General features: G+C 50.1%; 1 protein-coding gene across 1 annotated transcript in view; it reads right to left on the minus strand.

Annotated features, from left to right (window-relative positions):
* The window catches only part of cubn (cubilin (intrinsic factor-cobalamin receptor)), a 450,080-nt gene extending 428,816 nt beyond the window's left edge, over nt 1-21,264 (minus strand). Inside the window, exons 1-6 of the mRNA XM_038796451.1 lie at nt 21,187-21,264; nt 20,977-21,080; nt 18,918-19,044; nt 18,113-18,281; nt 16,326-16,457; nt 14,588-14,686 (exon numbers count right to left, since the gene is read on the minus strand). Coding sequence (XP_038652379.1) covers nt 14,588-14,686; nt 16,326-16,457; nt 18,113-18,281; nt 18,918-19,044; nt 20,977-21,080; nt 21,187-21,264 — 709 coding nt within the window. The remainder of the gene's footprint in view (nt 1-14,587; nt 14,687-16,325; nt 16,458-18,112; nt 18,282-18,917; nt 19,045-20,976; nt 21,081-21,186) is intronic.
* Nucleotides 21,265-22,644: the final 1,380 nt, after the last annotated feature.

Consider the following 22,644-nt stretch of genomic DNA (forward strand, 5'->3'; position numbering starts at 1 on the left):
AACTGTGGCTTTAATCAGCTAGTTGTTAGCCCGGTGGTCGACTACAGAGAAAGGCCGACCGCCGGGAAACCTGGGTACTTATACCCCACCTCGGAGATGGGGTCTACTTGCCTCTCGTTCTTGATGTTGCCCCTCTGTGCATGATCGAACATGAAAGCTACTGACCGTTGGTCTGTGAGGAGGGTAAACCTCCTGCCGGCCAGATAGTGCCTCCAATATCGCACAGCTTCGACTATGGCCTGTGCCTCCTTTTCCACCGAGGAGTGGCGGATTTCGGAAGCGTGGAGGTTTCGTGAAAAGAAGGCCACGGGTCTGCCCGCTTGGTTCAGGGTGGCTGCCAGAGCTACGTCAGACGCGTCGCTCTCAACCTGGAATGGGAGGGACTCATCGATAGCGCGCATCGTGGCCTTTGCGATATCCACTTTGATGCGGCTAAAGGCCTGGCGGGCCTCCATCGACAGGGGAAAAGAGGTGGACTGGATGAGGGGGCGGGCTTTGTCGGCGTAGTTGGGGACCCACTGGGCATAATAGGAGAAGAAGCCCAGGCAGCGTTTGAGGGATTTGAGGGAGTTGGGGAGAGGGAGTTCCATCAGGGGGTGCATGCGTTCGGGGTCGGGGCCTATCACTCCGTTACGCACTACGTAGCCGAGGATGGCTAGACGGTCGGTGCTAAACACGCACTTATCCTTATTGTAGGTTAAATTAAGGAGTTTCGCGGTTCGGAGGAATTTTTGAAGGTTGATGTCATCGTCCTGCTGATCGTGGCCGCAGATGGTGACGTTATTGAGATACGGGAAGGTAGCCCGTAACCCATGCTTGTCGACCATTCGGTCCATCTCCCGTTGGAAGACCGATCCCCATTTGTGACACCGAATGGAACCCTGAGGAAGTGGTAGAGGCGCCCATCTGCCTCAAACGCGGTGTACTTGCGGTCACTCGCGCGGATGGGGAGCTGGTGGTAGGCGGACTTAAGGTCCACCATGGAAAAGACTTTGTATTTCACGATCCTGCTAACCAGGTCGGAAATACGGGGGAGAGGGTACGCATCCAGCTGCGTAAACCTGTTGATGGTCTGGCTGTAATCAATGACCATCCGGTTTTTCTCCCCAGTCCGAACTACCAGCACTTGGGCTCGCCAGGGACTGTTGCTGGCCTCGATCACTCCTTCCTTAAGGAGCCTCTGGACCTCGGACCCGATGAAGGTCCGGTCCTGGGCACTGTATCGTCTGCTCATAGTGGCGACAGGTTTACAATCTGGGGTGAGATTAGCAAACAAGGAAGGTGGGTCCACTTTGAGGGACGCGAGGCTGCAGACAGTAAGGGGGGGGAATAGGGCCGCCGAATTGGAAGGTTAAGCTCTGCAGGTTGCACTGGAAATCCAGGCCCAAAAGTGCCGGAGCGCATGGACGGGGGAGAATGAGGAGTTTGAAGTTTTTGAAAACCCTCCCCTGGACCGTGAGGTCCGCTATGCAGCACCCGGTGATTTGTACGAAGTGCGAACCCGAGGCCAATTCGATTTTATGCTTAACTGGGTGGATGGGGAGCGCGCAGCGTCTTACCGTGTCGGGGTGGGCGAAACTTTCCGTGCTCCCGGAGTCCAGTAGGCATTTTGTCTTGTGTCCATTGAGCTGGACCGTTGTCGTAGTCTTGGCGAGCGAGCGTGGTTGCGACTGGTCGAGAGTGATGGAAGCAAGTCGTGGCGAGAGTTCCAGGTCTTCCTCGGTGGCAGAGTAATCGCTGGCAGGGCCTTCCATGTTGGCCCAAGATGGCGGCGCCCAGGACCCGCACGTGGAGCCGGGGCCCAAAGATGCGGCGCCCATGACCCGTACGTGGCGTCCGGGGCCCAAGATGGCGGCGCCCGTGGGGACCTCGTGGCAGCTGGGGGCAGTGTCAGTGGCGTCTGCGGGCCGGTCAGGGCAGCCGGGAGCGGGGGTCGGGAGGACCGTGGGCCTGTTGTGGGGGCCGGGAGGCAGGGCGGAGAGGTCGATGCGTGGCGCGGGGCCCTGGGGGGAGGGGGGGATCCGTGGTCGCTGCGCGGAACAGCAGCGACCGACTTGGTCTGGCAGACCACCGCGTAGTGGCCCTTCTTCCCGCAGCGCGGGTGGGGGTGCTTGTAGAGGCCACAAAAATTGCAGCGGGGCCCTGATAGCTTGTCGGAGCATCCCGCAGCGCAGGCCTGGGGGTCGGGGTCAGCGGAGGATGGGGGTGGCGCGTGCCATGAAGTCCAGGGGGTTGCTGCGCGGCCGGGGGCGTATGCGCTGGCGTTCAGGTCAGCGACCTCCAGGGAGGTTGCAAGGGTCCGTGCCTCAGCTAGGCTGAGGGCGTTCTTCTCCAGCAATCGTTGGTGGATAGAGGAGGATTGCATGCCGGCAACGTAAGCGTCTCTAATTAAAAGTTCCATGTGCTCAGTCGCCGAAACTTGGGGACAGGCGCACATTCTCCCTAGCGCTGAGAGGGCCTGGTAGAATTCATCGAGTAACTCACCAGGGAACTGCTGTCTAGTCGTCAGGAGATGCCGTGCGTATACTTCGTTGACCGGCCGAAGAAAGTGTCCTTTCAGGATATCCATGGCCGCATCATAATCGCTTTCGTCCTCAATCATTGAATATACCGCCGTGCCCACGCACGAGTGGAGGATGTGCAGTTTCTGCTCCTTGGAGGGTTTGCTGGCTGCAGTTGTCAGGTAACTGTTGAAACACGCCTGCCAATGTTTAAAGATTGCAGGCGCATTTGAGGCATGCGGGCTGGTGCGGAGGCAGTCAGGCTTGATGTGTAGCTCCAATCCAAAATTCTAGCTGATTAAATTGATGTACCATCAATTGGACGCGAGACACGATGAAGATCCAAACTGTGGCTTTAATCAGCTAGTTGTTAGCCCGGTGGTCGGCTACAGAGAAAGGCCGACCGCCGGGAAACCTGGGTACTTATACCCCCCTCGGAGGCGGGGTCTACTTGCCTCTCGACCAATTGGTGAGCAGTCACATGACTAGTCCCAGCCAATCAGACGAGAGGCACATGACCAGCCAGAGCCAATGGGGAACCAATGCTCTGCACCAATGGCCGTGCTCCCACTCATATCACCACAATGAGTACAGCATCAACCGCAACCTGGTTTTGCGAAATCCTACCAACTGTCCTGGCTTGAGACAGTTCACACCTCTTTAACCTGTTATTATCCCTCTCTCCAGTCACTCCATCTGGACTGTAAAGACTTAATTACCTGCAGAGACTCGCATTCAAAGTATCATCCTGCATCATTGACTTTGTCTGTATATGTGGTTCTGGAACCCAACTCTTCACTCACCTAATGAAGGAGCTGCGTTCCGAGAGTTCGTCATTCGAAACAAACCAGTTGGATTTTAAACTGGTGTTGTAAGACTTCTTACAATGCCCACCCCAGTCCAATGCTGGCATCTCCACATCATGACTAAGTTCACAATGCGCAGTCAGCGGCATGCGCAGCTGCATGGCTGCCTTGCAGACTGCAGCAATGGTGGTCCATGACCATCCACCCCGACCCCAAAGCCGACCTCCTGATGACCCCCGCTACTCCCCCCTGCCCTGGCAGAAGCCCTTCGACCAGCAGCACTACTGTCAGCACACTATAGCGATGGTGGGCACTCTTCTTATGCCCTCTCTTTCCCTCAGCAGCCACACCACCTGTTTCCTGATTTAAACCACAAGTGAACCTCGCCATCGGTAATTCCTCCTGGCGGAGGCAGCGCTTCACGGGAGCCCCGGAGAATACCAGGTCAGGCCCACTAATGATATGCCAAAGGCGTTTATCGTACGTGCAGAGTTGAACGCATTGTGCCCCTGTCGAGGCACAGAGCATTACATTCTACCGGGTGCCCACACCAGCCACAATTTCCATCTCAGGAGCGTTTCTCCGCCCAGTCGTGTTTCCTGATTCTAGCGTCAGCCAACAAAATAATTCCGCCCCTTACTCCTTTTTCCCGTAAAACAATCTAAGGCTTCCTTCAATCGCTAACAACTAGACCATCCAAGTTCACTGTCCGGCAGAATACAGAACCAGTCACATGACTCCCTTCATTTAGACTAAATTTAAAGATACAATCCTAAAACTCAGGCCAACATTTTATGATTTATTTTTCAAAATGTTGTCTCAGTGGGCAAAAGTGGAGCTTTTGTATGTGTGTTATAGTTAAGTTGGTTAAGCTAAAATCTCAAAGGACACCATGAGGCATCAAGAGACCATGTTCAATGAACCAAGAAGAGAAAACCCCAGAAATCCCCGAATCCATGGGAAAGACAGACTGAAGTGCATCGAACTTGTGTATCACATCATGGGCGAAATTCTCCGACCCCCAGCCTGGGGGCGCCTAAAATCCCGCCCCCGCCATGGCAGAGATTCTCTGCCACCCGGGAAGTGGCGGCGGCGGAATCTCGCCACTCCGATCGGAGAGGCCCCTGCGGTGATTCTCCGGCCCCCGCCACTGGGAGGCCTCTCCCGCCGCCGAGGTTTAAACCACCTCTGGAACGGCGGGCTCAGCGGCGCGAGCAGGCCCCCGGGGTCCTGGGGGGGGCGGGGGGCGATCGAACCCCGGGGGGTGCCCCCACGGTGGCCTGGCCCGCGATCGGGGCCCCCCCGCTCAGACTCTGGGCCAGTGCCCTGGCTGCACTATTTTCCTCCGCGCCCGCCACGGCCTTCGCCATGGCGGAAGCGGAAGAGAACCCTACATCGCATTTTTAAGCATATCCTCAATCTCTTTGTTAACCAGTGACAATTTTTAAGGGTTAAGTCTGTATGGATGTTGTTTGATTGGAACAGCATTTCCCACATCTACATCATGTAGGGGCAGCACGGTAGCATGGTGGTTAGCATAAATGCTTCACAGCTCCAGGGTCCCATGTTCGATTCCCGGCTGGGTCACTGTCTGTGTGGAGTCTGCACGTCCTCCCCGTGTGTGCGTGGGTTTCCTCCGGGTGCTCCGGTTTCCTCCCACAGTCCAAAGATGTGCGGGTTAGGCGGATTGGCTAAGCTAAATTGCCCGTAGTGTCCTAAAAAGTAAGGTTGGGGGGGGGGATTGTTGGGTTACGGGTATAGGGTGGATACGTGGGTTTGAGTAGGGTGATCATTGCTCGGCACAACATCGAGGGCCGAAGGGCCTGTTCTGTGCTGTACTGTTCTATGTTCTATGTTCTATCACGCATGCGCCGCCAGTGACGTCAGCGGCCAGCTGCCGTTGACGTCACTGCCGGCGCATGCGCGGACTGGCGAAAGCCTTTCGGCCAGCCCCGCTGCCAGGGGCGCCGGTTTTTTGCGCCAGTCTTCTGGTGGCAACCGCTCCGGCGCGGGGCTGGCCCCCAAAGGTGGGGAGAATGCCCCACCTTTGGGGAGGCGCGACCCCTGAGTGGTTGGCGCCACTCCCCTACTCCGGGACCCTCCGTCACGCCGGGTAGGGGAGAATGCCGCCCATGCATGTCTGGACTCGTGAAACGTTAAGTATTAATCTTTGTTCTCAATAAACCTTGTTAGTTTGCATTCTAAATTAGTGATTGTTGTAGTGATATTCAGATATCAATATACGTGATCAATGTATGTAAATGTAGTAGTCATTTCAACACTAGATGGCTCACAGTCAGCTACTATAAGAACTGAGTTCCCTCCTTTTCTAAGTCAGATGATGCAGATGATGATGTGATTCAAAACAGTGAACAAGCAAGACATAGAATAGCCAGAGTGAGAGAAGTTAGAACTAGTTTATTATAATAGTGTATAGTTATATAGTTATATGTATTGTACTTTAATTCTTTGTTGTTAGTTTAGTATTACGTAAAAGGACTCTCAGTTTATTATTTTATTACTCATTAAGTAGTTCATCTTTCAACAAGACGACTATTGGTCATTTTATCATCCTGGTGGATTCAAGAGTAATATATATATTTTAGATAAGTCATTATTTAAAATATAACAGTTGACCTTTTTGGCAAGATGGTTATTCTTCGACAAGAATTTTCTTTCTCTGGGATTTAATATATAGTCCAAATTCGTACACATGGGAATATCCAAGAGGACACGTAAGTGTAACAATTAACAAATCCTTGAAGGCAATTGGCTGCATTTTAAAATCTGGATTCTGGCTTTAACTGTGAATACATAGATTTCCCAGGCTTTCTGGAATTTGCCAAGGCATGTGGACAGAGACATTGATGGAATGAACAATTAATAGACTGGAGAGCCTTTTAAGTACTGGGATATAGCAGCTGTTCTTTGCTCAAGTGAAAGGCCTTTTGCTCACAGGACATGTTCTGAGCGTGTGCTTTCAGTTCTTTGGACGCCATTTCTGCTATCTTGGAATATTTTGCTTTTGATCTATGCTTGCCAGCTGTCAGCCATCTCAGTGGTAGGGGAGGCATTTATGTAGATCTAACTTGGATCTCTGATGAGGACTAGCACTAGAAATACCAACAGCAGCAGAAAAAGCAGCTTGTGTTCAGTAACTAGCCACCCCCAGGACTGACGGGATGAAACAGACTGAAGCTCACAGGAGGTAATATCTCCAAATTCAGGATCAGATTTCTGGACATGACTGAGTTCCAAAGCCTCAGAAGCTTCAGACTTTCACTTCAGATCATTACTGACATTTTCAGCCTCCTAGAAGAAGGCCTCCTTCCAAGTGAATCTAGTTACGGCAGCAAAGATCACTATGGCTCTGCATTTTCTTTGCCTTCAGTTCCTTCCAGAAATCTACTGGTGACATTTGTAGAATCACACAAATTGCTATCTACATTAACATTTTTTGGGTGACCATTGACATGTTTTCCAGGGCTGCCTATTATTTAAAGTTTGCTACAGATGAGGTCAATCAGACACAGAACATTCTAGGATTTGTTGCTCTGGTTGGATTCCCACAGGTACAAGGAGTTATAGATTGTTCATGAGGTAGTCCTGGTACTCCCAGATCACTCTGTTGTTTTCATCACTTGAAAAGGATTCCACTACGTACACGGTGGCACAGTGGTTAGCGCTGCTGCCTCACAGCTCCAGGGTCCCAGGTTCAATTCTGGCATTGGTGACTGTCTGTGTGGACTTTGCACGTTCGACCCGTGTCTAAGTGGGTTTCCTCTGGGTGCTCCCGTTTCTTCCCACAGTCCAAAGATGTGCAGGTTAGGTGGATTGGCTATGCTAAAGTATGGTCAAAAGGTTAGGTGGGGTTTCTGGGATAGGGTGGACATGTGGGCTGGTGCAGCCTCAAATCGAGTTCGGTGACGGAGCGGAGTTTTGATGCCAATATCAGGAGCGGCACCGGTTTTCGTATTCCCCACCTCATGAAAAGCGGTGTACTCTAGGAGTATGCCGCACCAAGTATCCATGGTCTCAGACCATTGCCTGAGGCCTGCCCCGCGATGCTCCGCCCCGACCGGCCGAGTTCCCGACTGCGTGGGTTACGTGCGCTCACACCGGTCGGGAACCTCTCGTGGCGGCTGCGGACTCAGCCCGGCACCGCCACAGTCAGGGGAGGGCTGATCCGCGGGCAGGGGGGGCATCATTTGTGGCTATGGGCACTGTGGCCAGGAGCATGCGCGGCCACAGCACTGGAAATGTTCAGGGCCGTATCGGCAGCTAGAGCTGCGAGCACTCTGCTGCCTCATCAGTGGCCATTTTGTGCCAGTTTTCCTGCCATAAAATACCACCGTTTTCACCCCGGCGTAGGAACTTAGTCTCCCAAACAGAGAATCCATCCCCATAGACTATCATTTCAGACGAGTATCCACTTACTACAATCCAAGAACAACTGGCATCTTTTCATGACTACACAGTTTTAAGGTACCACTTGTGGAGGAAAGCCGATACAATACAGCTTTTGTTACCCACCAATATGCGTTTCAGTACCATAGAACGCCAGATGGACCCCGTTCATTCCAGAAGATAATTTCTTTAGCTTTGTCAGACATTGAAAAGATGCTCAACCGGCTTTTCCTTGGAAAGGTCAAAGCCAAACACGATCAGCAGTTATCAGCGATGCTCACTCAACTCTCACAACAAAATCTGATTTTGAGCAAGGATATTCACAGCATCCGAGATTAACTTTCTAGGGTTCAGAGTGACAGCACCTAGAGGAAAGCCTGAACACAACAACGCCAAAGCCATTCAACCCTGTCTAACATGAAAGGGTTAGCATTATTCCACAGTCCTACTAATCTTTACTACAAACCCGTTCCCAACTATGCAGAGATTACAGAGCCTCTTCGAAAACTACTGTGCAAAGGTGCACAATGGGAATGGGCAATCGCACAGCAAACAGCATTTGAAACATTAGAGGCGAAGATACATCTTTGCCAGTCCTCGTGCATTCCAACCCACATGCAGAAATGTATGTGATAACAGATGCATCAAGAAATATAGTAGGAGCTGAACTCTCAAACATTGAAGGAAGTGAACAACCACTTATGTATCACAGCTGTTGTCAGAAACTGAACAAAAATACTCTACCGGAGAGAGAGAAGCACTATACCCCATCTATACTTGTGAACACTGACACATGTAGAACGTTCACTCTGCACTAACCATCCAAGCACATTGTTCGTCACATCAGGATCTGGTCATTGACCTCTATAGGAGGTCAGATCATCTTCATCAGTTTTTCTTTGAGGTTGAGTATCTTTCAGGTTCACATAGTAGTTGAAAAGCTTAGGCATACTACTATTGGAGCTGATAGGGGCTGGTTTAGCACAGTGGGCTGAACAGCTGGCTTGTAATGCAGAACAATGCCAGCAGTGCCGGTTCAATCCCCATACCAGCCTCCCCGAACAGGTGCCGGAATGTGGTGACTAGGGGCTTTTCACAGTAACTTTACTGAAGCCTACTTGTGACAATAAGCGATTATTATTATATTGCAGACATGTTAGCGGTTACAGCATTGACAGCTATGTGACCTCGGTAATTACACTTGTGACTGAATTTTGTTACGTGAGAGGAATTGGAGCCAGAATCAGCGATAAACAGCATACGACAGAAAGTAAGTCTGTACCTAAAAACTGAGAGGTCCCACAGAACAGAGAAAGAGCACAATGAATCTGTATCATTTGATGACACCTGAATTGAATGCGGTACTCGAATGGCTATCCCAAAATAATAATAATAAAAGTGCAACAAATCAAGATGTATTGCTTCTTGCCTATGAAAGTAATCCGGCTATTGTTTTTTTTAAAATATTTTTATTTAAAATTTCAACATTTTAACATTTTAACAGCAAATAAACACAACCGCACCCCCCCCCCCCCCCCCCTCAGTACTACCCCCTCCGCCACCCTTTGAGGGCAACCAGATCCCCAAAGGGTAAGACAAACAGACCCCATCTCTTTTGGAACCCCTCATCTGCCCCTCTCAGAGCAAATTCCATCTTCTCCAAAAATAGGAACTGCATTGGATCCCCCAGCCACACCAGGAGGGGAGAAGCTGACCTCCACCCCAACAGGACCCACCTGCAAGCGATCAACGCGGCGAAGGCTAAAACATCTGCCCCACACCCGTCTGCAACTCCGGCAGGCCTGACACCCTGAATTTGGCCTCCAGGCGACCCGGCTCCAAAACCACATGCAGAACCTCAGACATGGCGCTGAAAAATGACCCACAAACTTTCTCCCTGTGTGCCCTGGATACCACTCTTAATTGAATCAACCCCAGCCTCGTGCACGAGGTCGAGGCACTGACCCTTCACAGCATTTTGCATCATAAACCCTCCTCCAACACCACTCCCCACTCTTCGTTCAACTTGGCCTTAATCCCTTCCATGGACACCTTATCCTTCTTCATGATACTACTGTAAACACCAAAACAACCCCACCCTCCAGCCCCTTCACTGACAGCACTTCCTCCAACAATGAGGACGATGGTGCCAACGGAAAGTTCGGAAAACGTTTCTTGTGAAATTCTGCACCTGCATATACCTGAAGCCCCCCTCAAGCTGGAGCCCAAACATCAGCCCAACTCCTCCAAGCTTGAAAACCACCCCCATAAAACTAGATCCTTCACCCTTTCACCCCTCTCTCCTCCCATCCCCGGAACCTCACATCCATCACCCCTGGCTCAAACCCATGGTTCCTTCTTATTGGCATCACCCTTGAGCCTGCACTCAATTTAAAGAAAAGTTGGAATTGCCTCCAGTTCTTCAGTGTGGCCACCACCACAGGACTACCCGAATACTTCCCCGTGATGCATGGTAGCGCCGTCATTGTCAGCACCCGCAACCCCGACCCTTTACAAGAACCTGCCTCTGTCCGCACCCACAAAGTCCCCGTCTCACTACTCCAGCTCCACATCATCTCTGCATTCGCCACCCAGTAATAGTGTAACAAGTTAAGAAGGGGCACTTCCCCGCCCCAGCCCTCGACTGCTGCCCCTTTAGTGATCCGCCTTACCTATCCTGGCCAGTTTATCCGGGTACTGTTAAGATGAAACATTAATCCTGTGAAGCAACTGATCAGCAACTGATTGTCATACAGTAGAGTTCATTAGAAACTGCATAGCTTGTACACAGTGAAAAATCTGTTCAAAAGGGTCCTACACCTATACAAAACTATTGTAACAACTCCAAGTGGATACTTTTGGAGAAGTGCAAGCACCCCCTTCGAATGAACACCTTGGGCGCGATACTCCGCTCCCCACGCCGGGTGGGAGAATTGCGGGAGGGCCGGGCGAATCACGACATGCCGCCCTGGCACCCCCCGCGATTCTCCCAACCCCCGCTCGGAGAATCGCCGCTCGCCGTTTTTTACGGCGACCGGAGATTCTCCGGCCCGTATGGGCCGAGCGGCCTGACGTTCCCGACCTGTTCACGCCGGCAGCAACCACACCTGGTCGCTGCCGGCGTGAACATAGTGCGAAAGGTAAGTTTGGGGCCTGTGGGGGGCGGAGAGGGGATTGAGCACCACGGCCGTGCTCGGGAGGGGACTGGCCCACGATCGTACTCTTTCCCCTCTGCCGACCTGCAAGATCAAGCTGCCATGTCTTGCGGGGCAGCGGCGGGGAAGACGGCGACCGCGCATGTGCGGGTTGGAGCCGGCCAACCTGCGCATGCGCGGCTGACGTCACTTAGGCGCCGCCGTCACGTAATTCTCGGCCCGCCGCTTTGACGCAAGCGTCAAGGCCCAGCGGCCGAGTTTCTCACAACGCAGCTCCTAGCCTCCTTGGGGGGGGGGGGGGGTGAATAGGGTGCGAGGAGCGGCCTCCGCCGCCGTCGTGATACTCGGCCGAGTTCACAACAGCCTTCCTGATGCCGCGGGGAGCGGAGAATCGTGCTCATGATCTACATAGCAAATGACCAGAAACCACGACACCAAATTCCTTAACCATCACCTTGTCATTGACATTCTAGATATGGGACGGATTCTCCACTCCTGAGACTGACTGTTGACGCCAGTACAGGATTCATGAAGTTCCACGACAGCAAAACTGGCGCCGCACCGGGATTGATTCCACTATTGTTGAGGGGCCCGCACCGGCACCACTTGGAACACATCGATTCCAATGGGAAAAGGTGTCGGATACGCCGGGTCCGCAATTGACATTCAGGAGGCTGACAAGCTGCAGCCGCATATACACACTTCACTCCCCACATACAACATCCCAGCCAACAAGATGGCAACATGGAGAGCGGCATCTGTTTCATAGATGCCGAGCTGGAGACCTCCTGGACACGGTGGAGGAGAAGCAGTGGAGGAGAAGCAGTTGTCCCTGTACAGCGGCCCGGGGAGGAGGCTGTGAGGCTCCGCCGTTTGCCGTGCCTGGGCACATGTCAAAGGCGGTCAGAGGCAGTCAGCGGCGTGAGCAACAACGTCCGTACCAGCCAGCAGTGCCGGAAAAAACTGCACAACCTCCTCAGGGCGGCCAGGGTGGGTAAGTGAGACTCTGCTGAGTTACGGTTCCCAATGCCACATTTGGCAATTCCCCCTCCACCCAACACCACCCCCATACCACCCTCACCCTACACCACCACACCATCCTCGCCCTCGCCCCCACACCACGCTCACCCTGACTACCACGGGCCCATGGTCTAATTATTTCTGTGACTTGCCCGGCACTCCCTTAGGGGTACAGGGAGTTGCCCTTGAGTGGGCCATGTGGTGCCCTGTCGGGTGGTTGCCGGGTGGGGTGCAGGGGTGGGAAGGGGCTGGTGGGCACCCATAGGGCTGCTGTCATTCTGCAGAACCAGGGGCCAAGGTGGGTGGTCAGTGGGGTGCGCAGCAAGATGACTGCCTTGCAGGCCGTAGCAACAGCGGTCCAAGCCTCGACACCGTACGAGTCCCGTGAGGGTTCACCCCGGCCAACCAGCCCTTTCCCTGTCGTCCACTATCGACCCCGCCCCTGGCTCTGACATGACCCACTCACACTCCAACCAGCCCGGCCAGTGTATGGCCCGGCAGCCCACGGTCGCGCCTCTCCGTGTCCTACCTCCTCTTCCTCATCAGCAACGACGCTGATTCTTAAAATTTCATGATTTCTGAAAGCACAAGTGAACCGCGCCGTCGGGAACTCAGCCCTTTAGAGGCGTAGAATCGTGGAGACCCCAGAGAATACCGGGCCAGGCCGCTAATGATATGCAAACAGTGTTTACTGTACGTGCTTCCCAGACCGCATTGACGCCGCTATCAAGGTGACGGAGAATTATGATTTGGCGTCAAATTGGCCTCCGCTACGATTTCGGCGACGGAACCAATTCTCTGCCCATTCAGCCAATGGAAAATCCTGCCAATCATGTTTGTAAAATGAGAAAGAAAGGCAATGAGGAGGTTGTAGTTGGTGGGATAGTTCTAGAGCAGTGTTTTTCAAACTTTTTTTCCGGGGACCCATTTTTACCAACCGGCCAACCTTCGGGACGCAACCCAGCCAACCTTCGTGACCCACACCAGCTGACCTTAGCGACCCACGCCGGCCGACCTTTGTGACCCACGCCAGCCGACCTTTGCGGCCTACACCGGCTGACCTGCGCCATTTTCTCTTAATTTGTTTGCTGCTGACAAAAATGGAGGAAATATTTTTGGGTCGCTTTGGCCCTCAGACACGCTCCTCCAATGGAACCTGTTGGATGAAGGTGAAGCCTTCGGTGTCAGAAAGTATGGAGTCTCCATCTGTCCAAAGTTCTGCATTTTTGTCCTGTAAAGTTTTGTCAAATAAAACCCCCTGAACGTTTTTTTAAAAAAGTAAAATTAAATGAATAAAATAAATGAAAAAAATAAAAGTAACATGAATGAAATAAATGAATAAAATAAAATGAATAAAACCCCCCCGAACTTGTAAAAAAAAAGCAGCGACCGTTTAAAAAGAAGCGGACATACTGCGCATGCGTGCCCGATCATCGGCGCGCATGCGGATAGTTTTTGCGCATGCGCACCGGTGATCTGGCATGCATTGCGGTGTGCGCAGTGCGGCTGCATTTTAAAAATATGTTCGCAGCCATTTTGAAGGCCGCTTGCAGCCGGCGTTATTAACAGCCGGCTGCAGCGGGTGTTGCGCGTAGATTTGCACGATCTGGAGCTCCGCAGGTCGGGCCCCCGAGTTTGACAATGCCTGTTCTAGAGTACAGCTTCTACGAAATAAATCCAATATTATACCGAAGGGGCGCATGCGATCGACGCCCCTCGGTGATTCTCCGTGCTCGACGGGCCAAGTGCCCGCCGAGATCCGCCGGCGTTCTGGCTGTGGGGGCTGTCCTCATGGGAAGACAGGGGGATCCGACTCCGGGGGTGGGGGGGGGGACAGAATCCGGGGGGGAGGGGGGGGGGTGGAGGGGGGGGGGGGGCCTCCACAGTGGCCAGTTAAATAATCCAAACTGGTTTTATTATTTATATAACATGGTTATGTTTAAATGTTTCAAAACTTGATAACGTTCCGGTTTTACTGCAATAAAGAACATTCGACCTCAAAAGGTTGCAGAACTCAGCAGATACAACACTTCAGAATTCACTGCTTTAAACACCATCAATAAACTTACACAAAACACATTTCATATCTAAATGACCCAACTTAAATTGCAGCCATATGACTCCATTATTGCACTCAAATTATTGCAACAATTTGCATCACTCTGCACTTAACACACCTCACCTGGCTTATTGTCCTCACAAACATTACACCACACACCTGCCAACTGACAAAAACCCACAAGTTGGTTCAAACTATCCCTGCTGCACCTCACTTACCACTTATTCAACCCACTTATTGCCCGCCTTCAATCTCCCGAATGTCCTGAGCAAGGTCCACCACGAAGCATCCTTTGGATCAAGGAATGGGAAACATGGAAAGTCACTGACAAGTTCCTTATGACAAACTGTCGCTTGAATGGCATGTTTTGAACTATCAAGGCAAGACGGGTTCAGGACAGGCCAGGGTCCCTGGGCAGAAAACCTCCATTACCTGGGCTTCAGTACAGATTTCTTATGCAAGTGTGGAAAGACACAAACAATGCTGCACGTCACCAAGGAATGTCCGTTCTACAGACTAAGTGGTGGAGTAATCACCTTAAACTCAACAAATAAGGAGGCAATTGCTTGGGATTTGCATTTGTTATGAATTATAGACATTGAAGGTATATATTCTTTACCAACACAATCAATATTGTACCTGGGTTGTATGTACATGATGCCAAATGATGGCATCCCCCATTATTCATAGAACATATATCATCAACCTGTGTGCACTTCTTCCCATCGCCCTGGTAACCTGTAATGTAAACAAACCAGTACATTACAAAGAATCTTTTTACCAAGAAATATGTTATATGTACCAAAGGATTGCATTTTCTGCAAATGTAAAAATACCATGAGTAAGATTAGTTGTATGACATCATGGGGAAGTAACTGCAATGAGTCTCATACTCGTTGTGGGCCCAAAATAGGCGCAAAGTCTAATACAGCTGCGTGATGTTGTGCAGCAGAGGTGCACACAGAATCAGATTGGTCTGGGTGCTTGATAGACCCACAGTGGCTGCCTGTAACAAGGATAGGCATCATGTTAAAGTGATAATAAGGGTCCTGCAGCTGAATTGTGGCCAATCTGTTAAATTGCTGTTCATGCAACTAATGAGAATACCAGTAAGCAGTTTTCATGAGCCGTATTTAATGGGATCTTTACTTTAATAAGGACACAGGGAGTCCACACCGAGAAAATAAAGAATTTTGATTTATTTACAATTACAGTATATACACTTCCCGGTAGATCCCTACTGAGTCTCTCTCTGGTCGGTGCCTTACAGGTTGACCTTTTATACATTGGGTAAATGGAGTTCCCCAGTCCCTCAGCGGCTACAGTAACTTGGCAGTAGGAGCAGTACTGAGGGGGGAAAAACTCTATAATGCTTTTTATCAGCGAATGCTGGCATACAGATCTGGGTCTCAAATCAAATGGTTGAAATTCCATGGGAAATAGAAAAACAACGGATAACAAGGATAAATATTGAAACTTTTTGAAATATTTTTTGGACACAGTTGATTGGAACAGATTCAGCGAAATGGTGTTGCTTCCAAAAGCCTGCACTTGTTCGTAAGGTGCATATATAAGTGATGCTCAAATCAGGGCCGGGATTCTCCCCTGCCCGGCGGGGCGGGGGGTCCCGGCGTAGCGGAGTGGCGCCAACCACTCCAGCGTCGGGCCTCCCCAAAGGTGCGGAATTCTCCGCACCTTTAGGAGCTAGGCCCGCGCCGGAGTGGTTGGCGCCATGCCGACTGGCACCAAAACCGGCGCCAACGGCCTTTGACGCCCGCCCCCCGGCGTCGGGGCTGGCCGAAAGGCCTTCGCCGGTTCGCGCATGCGCCGGTGCGTGAGCGGCCGCTGACGTCACCACCGGCGCATGCGCGGTAGGGGGGGTCTCTTCCACCTCCGCCATGGTAGAGGCCCTGGCGGCGGCGGAAGAAAAAGAGTGCCCCCACGGCACTGGCCCGTCCGCCGATCGGTGGGCCCCGATCGCGGGCCAGGCCACCGTGGGGGCACCCCCCGGGGGGGTCGGAGAATTCCGCCCCAGGTTCTTGGTGTTTATTTAAAAATTAACAGCGGTCATCCTTCCCTGTAATCCATAAAGCTGTCACCAGGCTAACAACATGTAACATTGCAAATGTGATCAATTTCTAATTTGAAAACAGAATAGTAAAGAAAGAAAAATCAGAAGAAAATAATGCTGCTTTGCACTTTTACAATTGTAGCACTTTTCAGAACTCAACAACAATTGCTATTCATTGAAATACCATGATGAAAAAAAGCCATTTAAATTAATTTCAGGAAATGGAACCAATTTCTTAACCATACAAACAAGTGCCCCTTCACTACTACATTGACTTGATCCAATCCGCTTAAGAGGGTCACATACCTGGTGGACATAAATCACAGTGGTAAGATCCCATCGTATTAATACACCGAACGTTTGGAGCCTGAGAGCATCCTCCATTATTGGTCTCACACTCATTAATATCTTGGCAGCTGTGTCCATTTCCTTCCCAGCCTGAGAAAATTTTAGCAAAACATAAGCATCCAGCCAAAAAGTATATGTTGTTAATCACTAATGCAAAAGTAATTGGCAAGCGCTGTTATCACCACACACAAGTGTCAGTCAATAAGAGAGAATCTAACCATCGCATCTTGACATTCTATGGCATTACCATCACTGAATCCCCCACCATCAATATTCTGTGTGTTAACATTGAACAGAAAGTGAACTGCACTAGCCGTATAAATACTGTGGCTACAAGAACAGGCCAGAAGCTGGGAACTCTGCAGGAAGTAACTCAAGTCCTGACTCTCCAAAACCTGTCCACCAGCTACAAGGCACAAGTCAGGAGTATGAAGGAATACTCTCCACTTGTCTGGATGGGTGTGGCTCCATCAAAACTCAAGAAGCTCAACATTATCCATGACAAAGCATACTTGCTTGATTGGCACCCCATCCACCATCTTAAGCATTCACTCACTCCACCACTGACAACACATGGGTCGCTGTGCGTACCATTTACAAGATGCATAGCAGCAACTTGTCAAGACTCCTTCAACAGCTCCTTCCAAACCCACAACCACTATCACCTAGAAGGGCAAGTGTAGCAGATGCACGGTAACACCACCATGTGCAAGTTTCCCTCCAAGCCACACATCATCCTGATTTGGAACTATGTCACCGTTCCGTCACTGTCTCTGGGTGAAAATCCAGTAACACCCTGCCTAACAACAATGTGGGTGTATCTACACCACGTGGATTGCAGTGGTTCAAGCAGATAGCTCACCATCACCTCTTAAAGGGTAATTAGGGATAGCCAATGAATGCTGGTTGTGACGCATGAAAGATTTCTTTTAAAAGACATAGCAGAGACATAGGACTGAATTTTGAAGGAGGTTTTGATGGCAAACTTCCCAGCATTCACTGCCATTTCTCCTCTGACACGGACTTCAAATTTGGGATTTAGTGCAAGTGCAGATGACGTGGAAATTTTCAAGTTGCAATTTATCACAACCACTGCGCTTTAGGCTATGCCATTGGCCATCACCCACCTCCTCAATCCTTTCAACCCCCAGAGTCAGCAATCATAGTTATCATTTGATTGATGAGAATGTGCCCTTTCCCTCTCCAATTTCTGTTCGAAAACACCAAAAATGTTACACCTTGTTCAATTAGGAGTCACTTGGCTTTTAACAGCAATCTGAGTAATCACTCTGGCCCTGAAAATATAACTTCATATTTGTGGTGTGTTGTTAAATGTATCATAAAAGATTAATTATTGCTTTCAACGAATTTTTAAATAATACTTTTTCAAACCATTTAAAATTCTACCTTAAATGTGCATGTCCCAATCTTCATTTTGATTGATGTGAATTTATTTAAAATGTGAGTTGTTTTGTGCGCTTTTCATTTCCTGGTAGTCTGTCCATGAGAATTCTTTAATGTGATTGGCTGCTTAGACAATTTGATGGCACCCCTGCAACTCCACACTGGGAATTCCTATCAAACAGCACTACAATCCACTGCAATGCGACAGAATTAAACCACATGTCACAGAGATCTCTAGTATTCTCAGTGATACTTTCTTCACCCCTGTTTTGCCGCTGACTGCAAATTCAGGTCATAATGCGCTTGTCATATGAATAAAGAAAAAAAAAACAAGTTCTTACCTGCTGGGCACGGTCCACAAGAGTAAGAACCTTGTGAATTCAAGCACTGGACTGGAGGATTCGTTGAGCAGGGATGAATTGGAAGATTACATTCATCAATATCAGAACTGCAGGCTGAACTTGCGGCAGTTTGAGTCCACCCAACATCACAGATACACTGGTACTTGGGCTGTGAATGGACAGCAAGTGGGAACATAGATTATTAATAAATGCTAGCGATTACGATACAAAGCTGCAATTAGAAGAATGTCAATTAACACCATGGGTGCCAGCCCATGGGTTGCCGTTACCAGAGTTGGGGCAAGATGGGACATTCAGCAGGACACACAGCAAACAAGGTCTATTTAATGAATAGCAGTGTTTTGTTTTAAACAGCAAACTACAACAAATAGTCTACAAAATCTACCTGAAAAGAATCACTGCAAAATTCAGCAGCCACAGCTCATGGCCAAAGCTGGAACAATTTCCCCCATTAAATGCTGCATGATTTCACTAGCAAAATGCAATGGCAGGGGGATGTTTACATAAAATAAATTGAATACTTTGCCAATGAAATTCAGTGACTGGAGGGTGGTTATTATGTGTATGAAATCAATCCCAGTCACTTACAACGGAGCAGTATCCACTTATGACTGAAGGGGAAAATTACCCATTTGTCTCCATTCTGACTGGGAATAGTGGGGTCACCTAGCGTAGCTTAAAATTGCTTCATGAAATTCAGTTCCAGTGTTATAGTAGAAGATACTTATTCAGAATACCTGTACAGAAGCAACATTTTTTCACAAATACTTCTGTGAATTTTTACCTGATTTAGCTGCACTCTCTCTGAATCAATACAAGTGCCATGTTCACATGGTGCTCGTGAGCCACCTTGACAATCATCATATTTGAAAGTGCAATGTGGACCATGCCATTCTGGAGTACAGGTACAGCTGAAGATGACAGAGTATGAAGTATCATTAATATTAAAAACAAGGTCAATGAGATTTTTATTTTGCAGTGTTGTGCCCTTGGTATACAAGCTTAATACGGATGTGTTACAACACTTTGCTATCCTGGCTCGATTTGACAATGCAGCACTGTGATTATATTGTTAATTTGAAACTACAATGGACTAAAAGAGTGAGCATTCATTGTAAACAAAAGGAAAACTTGGTGCAGTCTCACTTCAAAACAAAGAGCACACCGGTATTTATTTTTCAACATGCAAGTAATAGGATCAAATATTTATTCAGTATTCCAAAATACTTCATACACACATCACGTAGCACTATTGACAGCCCATTCTGTATTTGGAACTGTATGTTTTCCATGTGCTAAATCGTTGGCCTGTTGTCTCTGTGTTTCATCGACATTAGATATTGTTTATTACCACCAAGTATTACTCAATTAATTAGTAATCTTGGGCTGGATTCTCCGTAACCCTGCACCAAAATCACAGGCAAAATTCTCCCCTACCCGGCGGGACGGGGGGTCCCGGCGTAGCGGAGTGGCGCCAATCACTCCAGCGTTGGGCCTCCCCAAAGGTGCGGAATTCTCCACACCTTTAGGGGCTAGGCCAGTGCCAGAGTGGCTCCCGCTCCGCCGACTGGCGCCAAAACTGGCGCCAAAACTGGCGCCAACGGCCTTTGGCGCTACGCCGAAAAGCCTTCGCCGGTCGGCGTGAGTCCGGCAGAGCATCAGCGGCCGCTGACGTCACAACCGGCGCATGCGTGGTGGAGGGGTCTCTTCCGCCTCCGCCATGGTGGAGGCCGTGGCGACGGCGGGAGAAAAAGAGTGCCCCCACGGCACTGGCCCGCCCGCCGATCGGTGGGCCCCGATCGCAGGCCACCGTGGGGGCACCTCCCGGGGTCCGATCACCGCGCGCGCCCCCCAGGACCCCAGGGACCCACTCGCGCCGCTAATCCCGCCTGCACAGAGGTGATTTAAACCACGTCGGCGGGAGAGGCCTGACAGCGGCGGGACTTCGGTCCATCGTGGGTCGGAGAATCGCCGCGGGGGGCACGCCGATCGGCGTGGGCGCCCGCCGACCGGCGGGGCGTGATACCCGCCCCCGCCGATTCCCAGGTGGAGGTGAATTACGGCCATGGCGGGGGCGGGATTTACACCGACCCAGGGCGATTCCCCACCCTGCGGGGGGTCGGAGAATTCCGCCCCAAGTTTGGCAAAGGAGGGGAAAATCAAAGTTCCCGACCGAATCGGGCCTGGCGCTGCTCTCACGATTCTCCGGGCCCCGGAGAATCGCTCATCCGTGAATTACGTCGCGCGGCTGGGGGCCATGGCTAGAGGCCCTCCCAGCGATACTCTGTTCCCGACCGGCCGAGTTCCCAATGGCATGGAAGTAATGTGGTATGGCCAGTCGGGACTATCACAAGGCCACCCTGGTGGGGGGCAGGGGGATCGAGCACAGCAGGGGGGGCCTTACGGGCGGCTGGGGCAGCGATCGGGCCAGTCCGATGCAGTGGCGTGCGGCCGATCAGGGCGGCCGACATCGTCTGTGTTGGTCCACGGTCTGAGTCCGGCATGGCGCTTGGTGCGGCAGCTGGAGGCCGCCGCCATGCTCATACTCAGACTCGGAACTGGAAATGCGGGGGCCCATATCCGCAGCCAATGCTGTGAGCTTCACAGCAGATCCCTGCTAGTCCCCTGCAGGTAAGTGAATCACCTTTTATTTCTTTTCAGGGAACTGGGGAGTTCAACGGCAGCGTTTTTACGCCGGCGTGGAGACATAGCCCCATTTTGGGAGAATCCAGTCTCTTATTTTTCTGGCTTTTTGAAGGAACTTGACAGTAATAACCTGTGAGAGTACAATATCCACAGCAAGCCTAACATATCTCAACTCTGACAAAGATGGGTCCTGTTACCTGTAACTGCCATTTGTGTTGACACACGTTGCTCCATTCTGACAGGATAGTAGTGTTCCAGCAGAGGTGTGACATTCATTTACATCATCGGAACAAGTGGGTCCCTAAATAAGCAATGTGATGCGAAATGATGAGCACTTAGAATTTAGCTTTGAGTTTTTCTTCGGCTTCATTGAAATTCAGGCAATCAGCAGCTGAAAATCCTGATACTCTGCTAGTTATAGAGCACAATTCACTCGTAACAGCATTGTGCTCAATAGCAGAAACATTAATGAAGAAAGTTGCCATGGTCCCAGATGACCATAGGCTACTTTCCCCTTTGAGGGGGAGAGCTGACAGGTGGTGTTTAACCTGACTTAACCTTAGGGTCACTACACTTCAGGCGAGCAGCGAGGTTGAGAAGGCAGGGCCTTCATGAATAGCCTCAGCTGGTACAGGAATTGAGCCTGTGCTGCTAGCCTTATTCTGCATGACACACCAGCTGTCTAGCCAAGAGAGCTTCAAGGTAAAGATAACATCAATGATTATGCTGTAATTAATTTACTGTTTAGTTCATCATGAAAGCATCGTGTATATGAAAGAGCTCCTTTTCTGCTAATGCTACTCCCTCATTATGCGTGTAGCCCCATCTCTATATGTATTAAATTAGCATTCATGGGTTTAATTAGTGAGTAAAATCACATAACCAAAACATTTGCATTTCAATTTAGAGCAAATATAATGTATAGTGAGAAATGCTCTTGCCTTCCAGTTGTTTGGACAGAGACAGAAGAAAGAATCAATGAGATCCAGGCACATTCCATCATTCTGACAAGGGTTGCAAGTGCATGAGCGTCTTTGCAATATCTGAAATATGAAGAATGCAAACAGTTTTTTAAATAAGTGAGTCTCCACTTTTTCTGCTGAAATACATTTCAGATTACACAATGACAAACTGAAGAAAGTTTTAATTCAAATCCCTTGCTTGTTATACAATATCTTTAATAAATGTTAAGACCCTGGACCAACCCCGAGGTTTATGGTAAGATCCAGTTAGGGGCCAGTAATATTTTGTTTAAAGTAGACAGAGTTTGAGATGCAAGACCCCTGTTCGGAGAATAAAGCCACATGATTACACTGGTTACTGGTTTTGCCGCACAAGGTCAGAAAGATAAAACAATTTACAATATCTAGGGCGACACGGTGGCACAGAGGTTAGTACCGCTGTCTCGCAGCATTAGGGACCCGCGTTCAATTCTGGCCTTGGGTGAATATCTGTGTGGACACAGTAAGAAGTCTTACAACATCAGGTTAAAGTCCAACGGGTTTGTTTTGAATCACTAGCTTTCGGAGCACAGCTCCTTCCTCAGGTGAATGAAGAGGTGGGTTCCACAAACACATATATAGACAAATTCAATGAGGCATGATGGTACTTTCAATGCGAGTCTTTGCAGGTAATTAAGTCTTTACAGGTCCAGATGGTGGAACTGGAGAGATGGATAATCACAGGTTAAAGAGATGTGAATAGCCTCAAGCAAGGACAGTTGGTAGGATTTCGCAAGCCCAGGCCAGATGGTGGGGGGGTGAATGTAATGAAGCATGATTGAGGCCATATTCATGTATGTGGAACTTGGCAATCAGTTTCTGCTCGGCGATTCTGCGTTGTCGCGCGTCCTGAAGGCCGCCTTG

This window comes from Scyliorhinus canicula, chromosome 5 (assembly GCF_902713615.1).
Source record: "Scyliorhinus canicula chromosome 5, sScyCan1.1, whole genome shotgun sequence".
Lineage (NCBI taxonomy): Eukaryota > Metazoa > Chordata > Chondrichthyes > Carcharhiniformes > Scyliorhinidae > Scyliorhinus > Scyliorhinus canicula.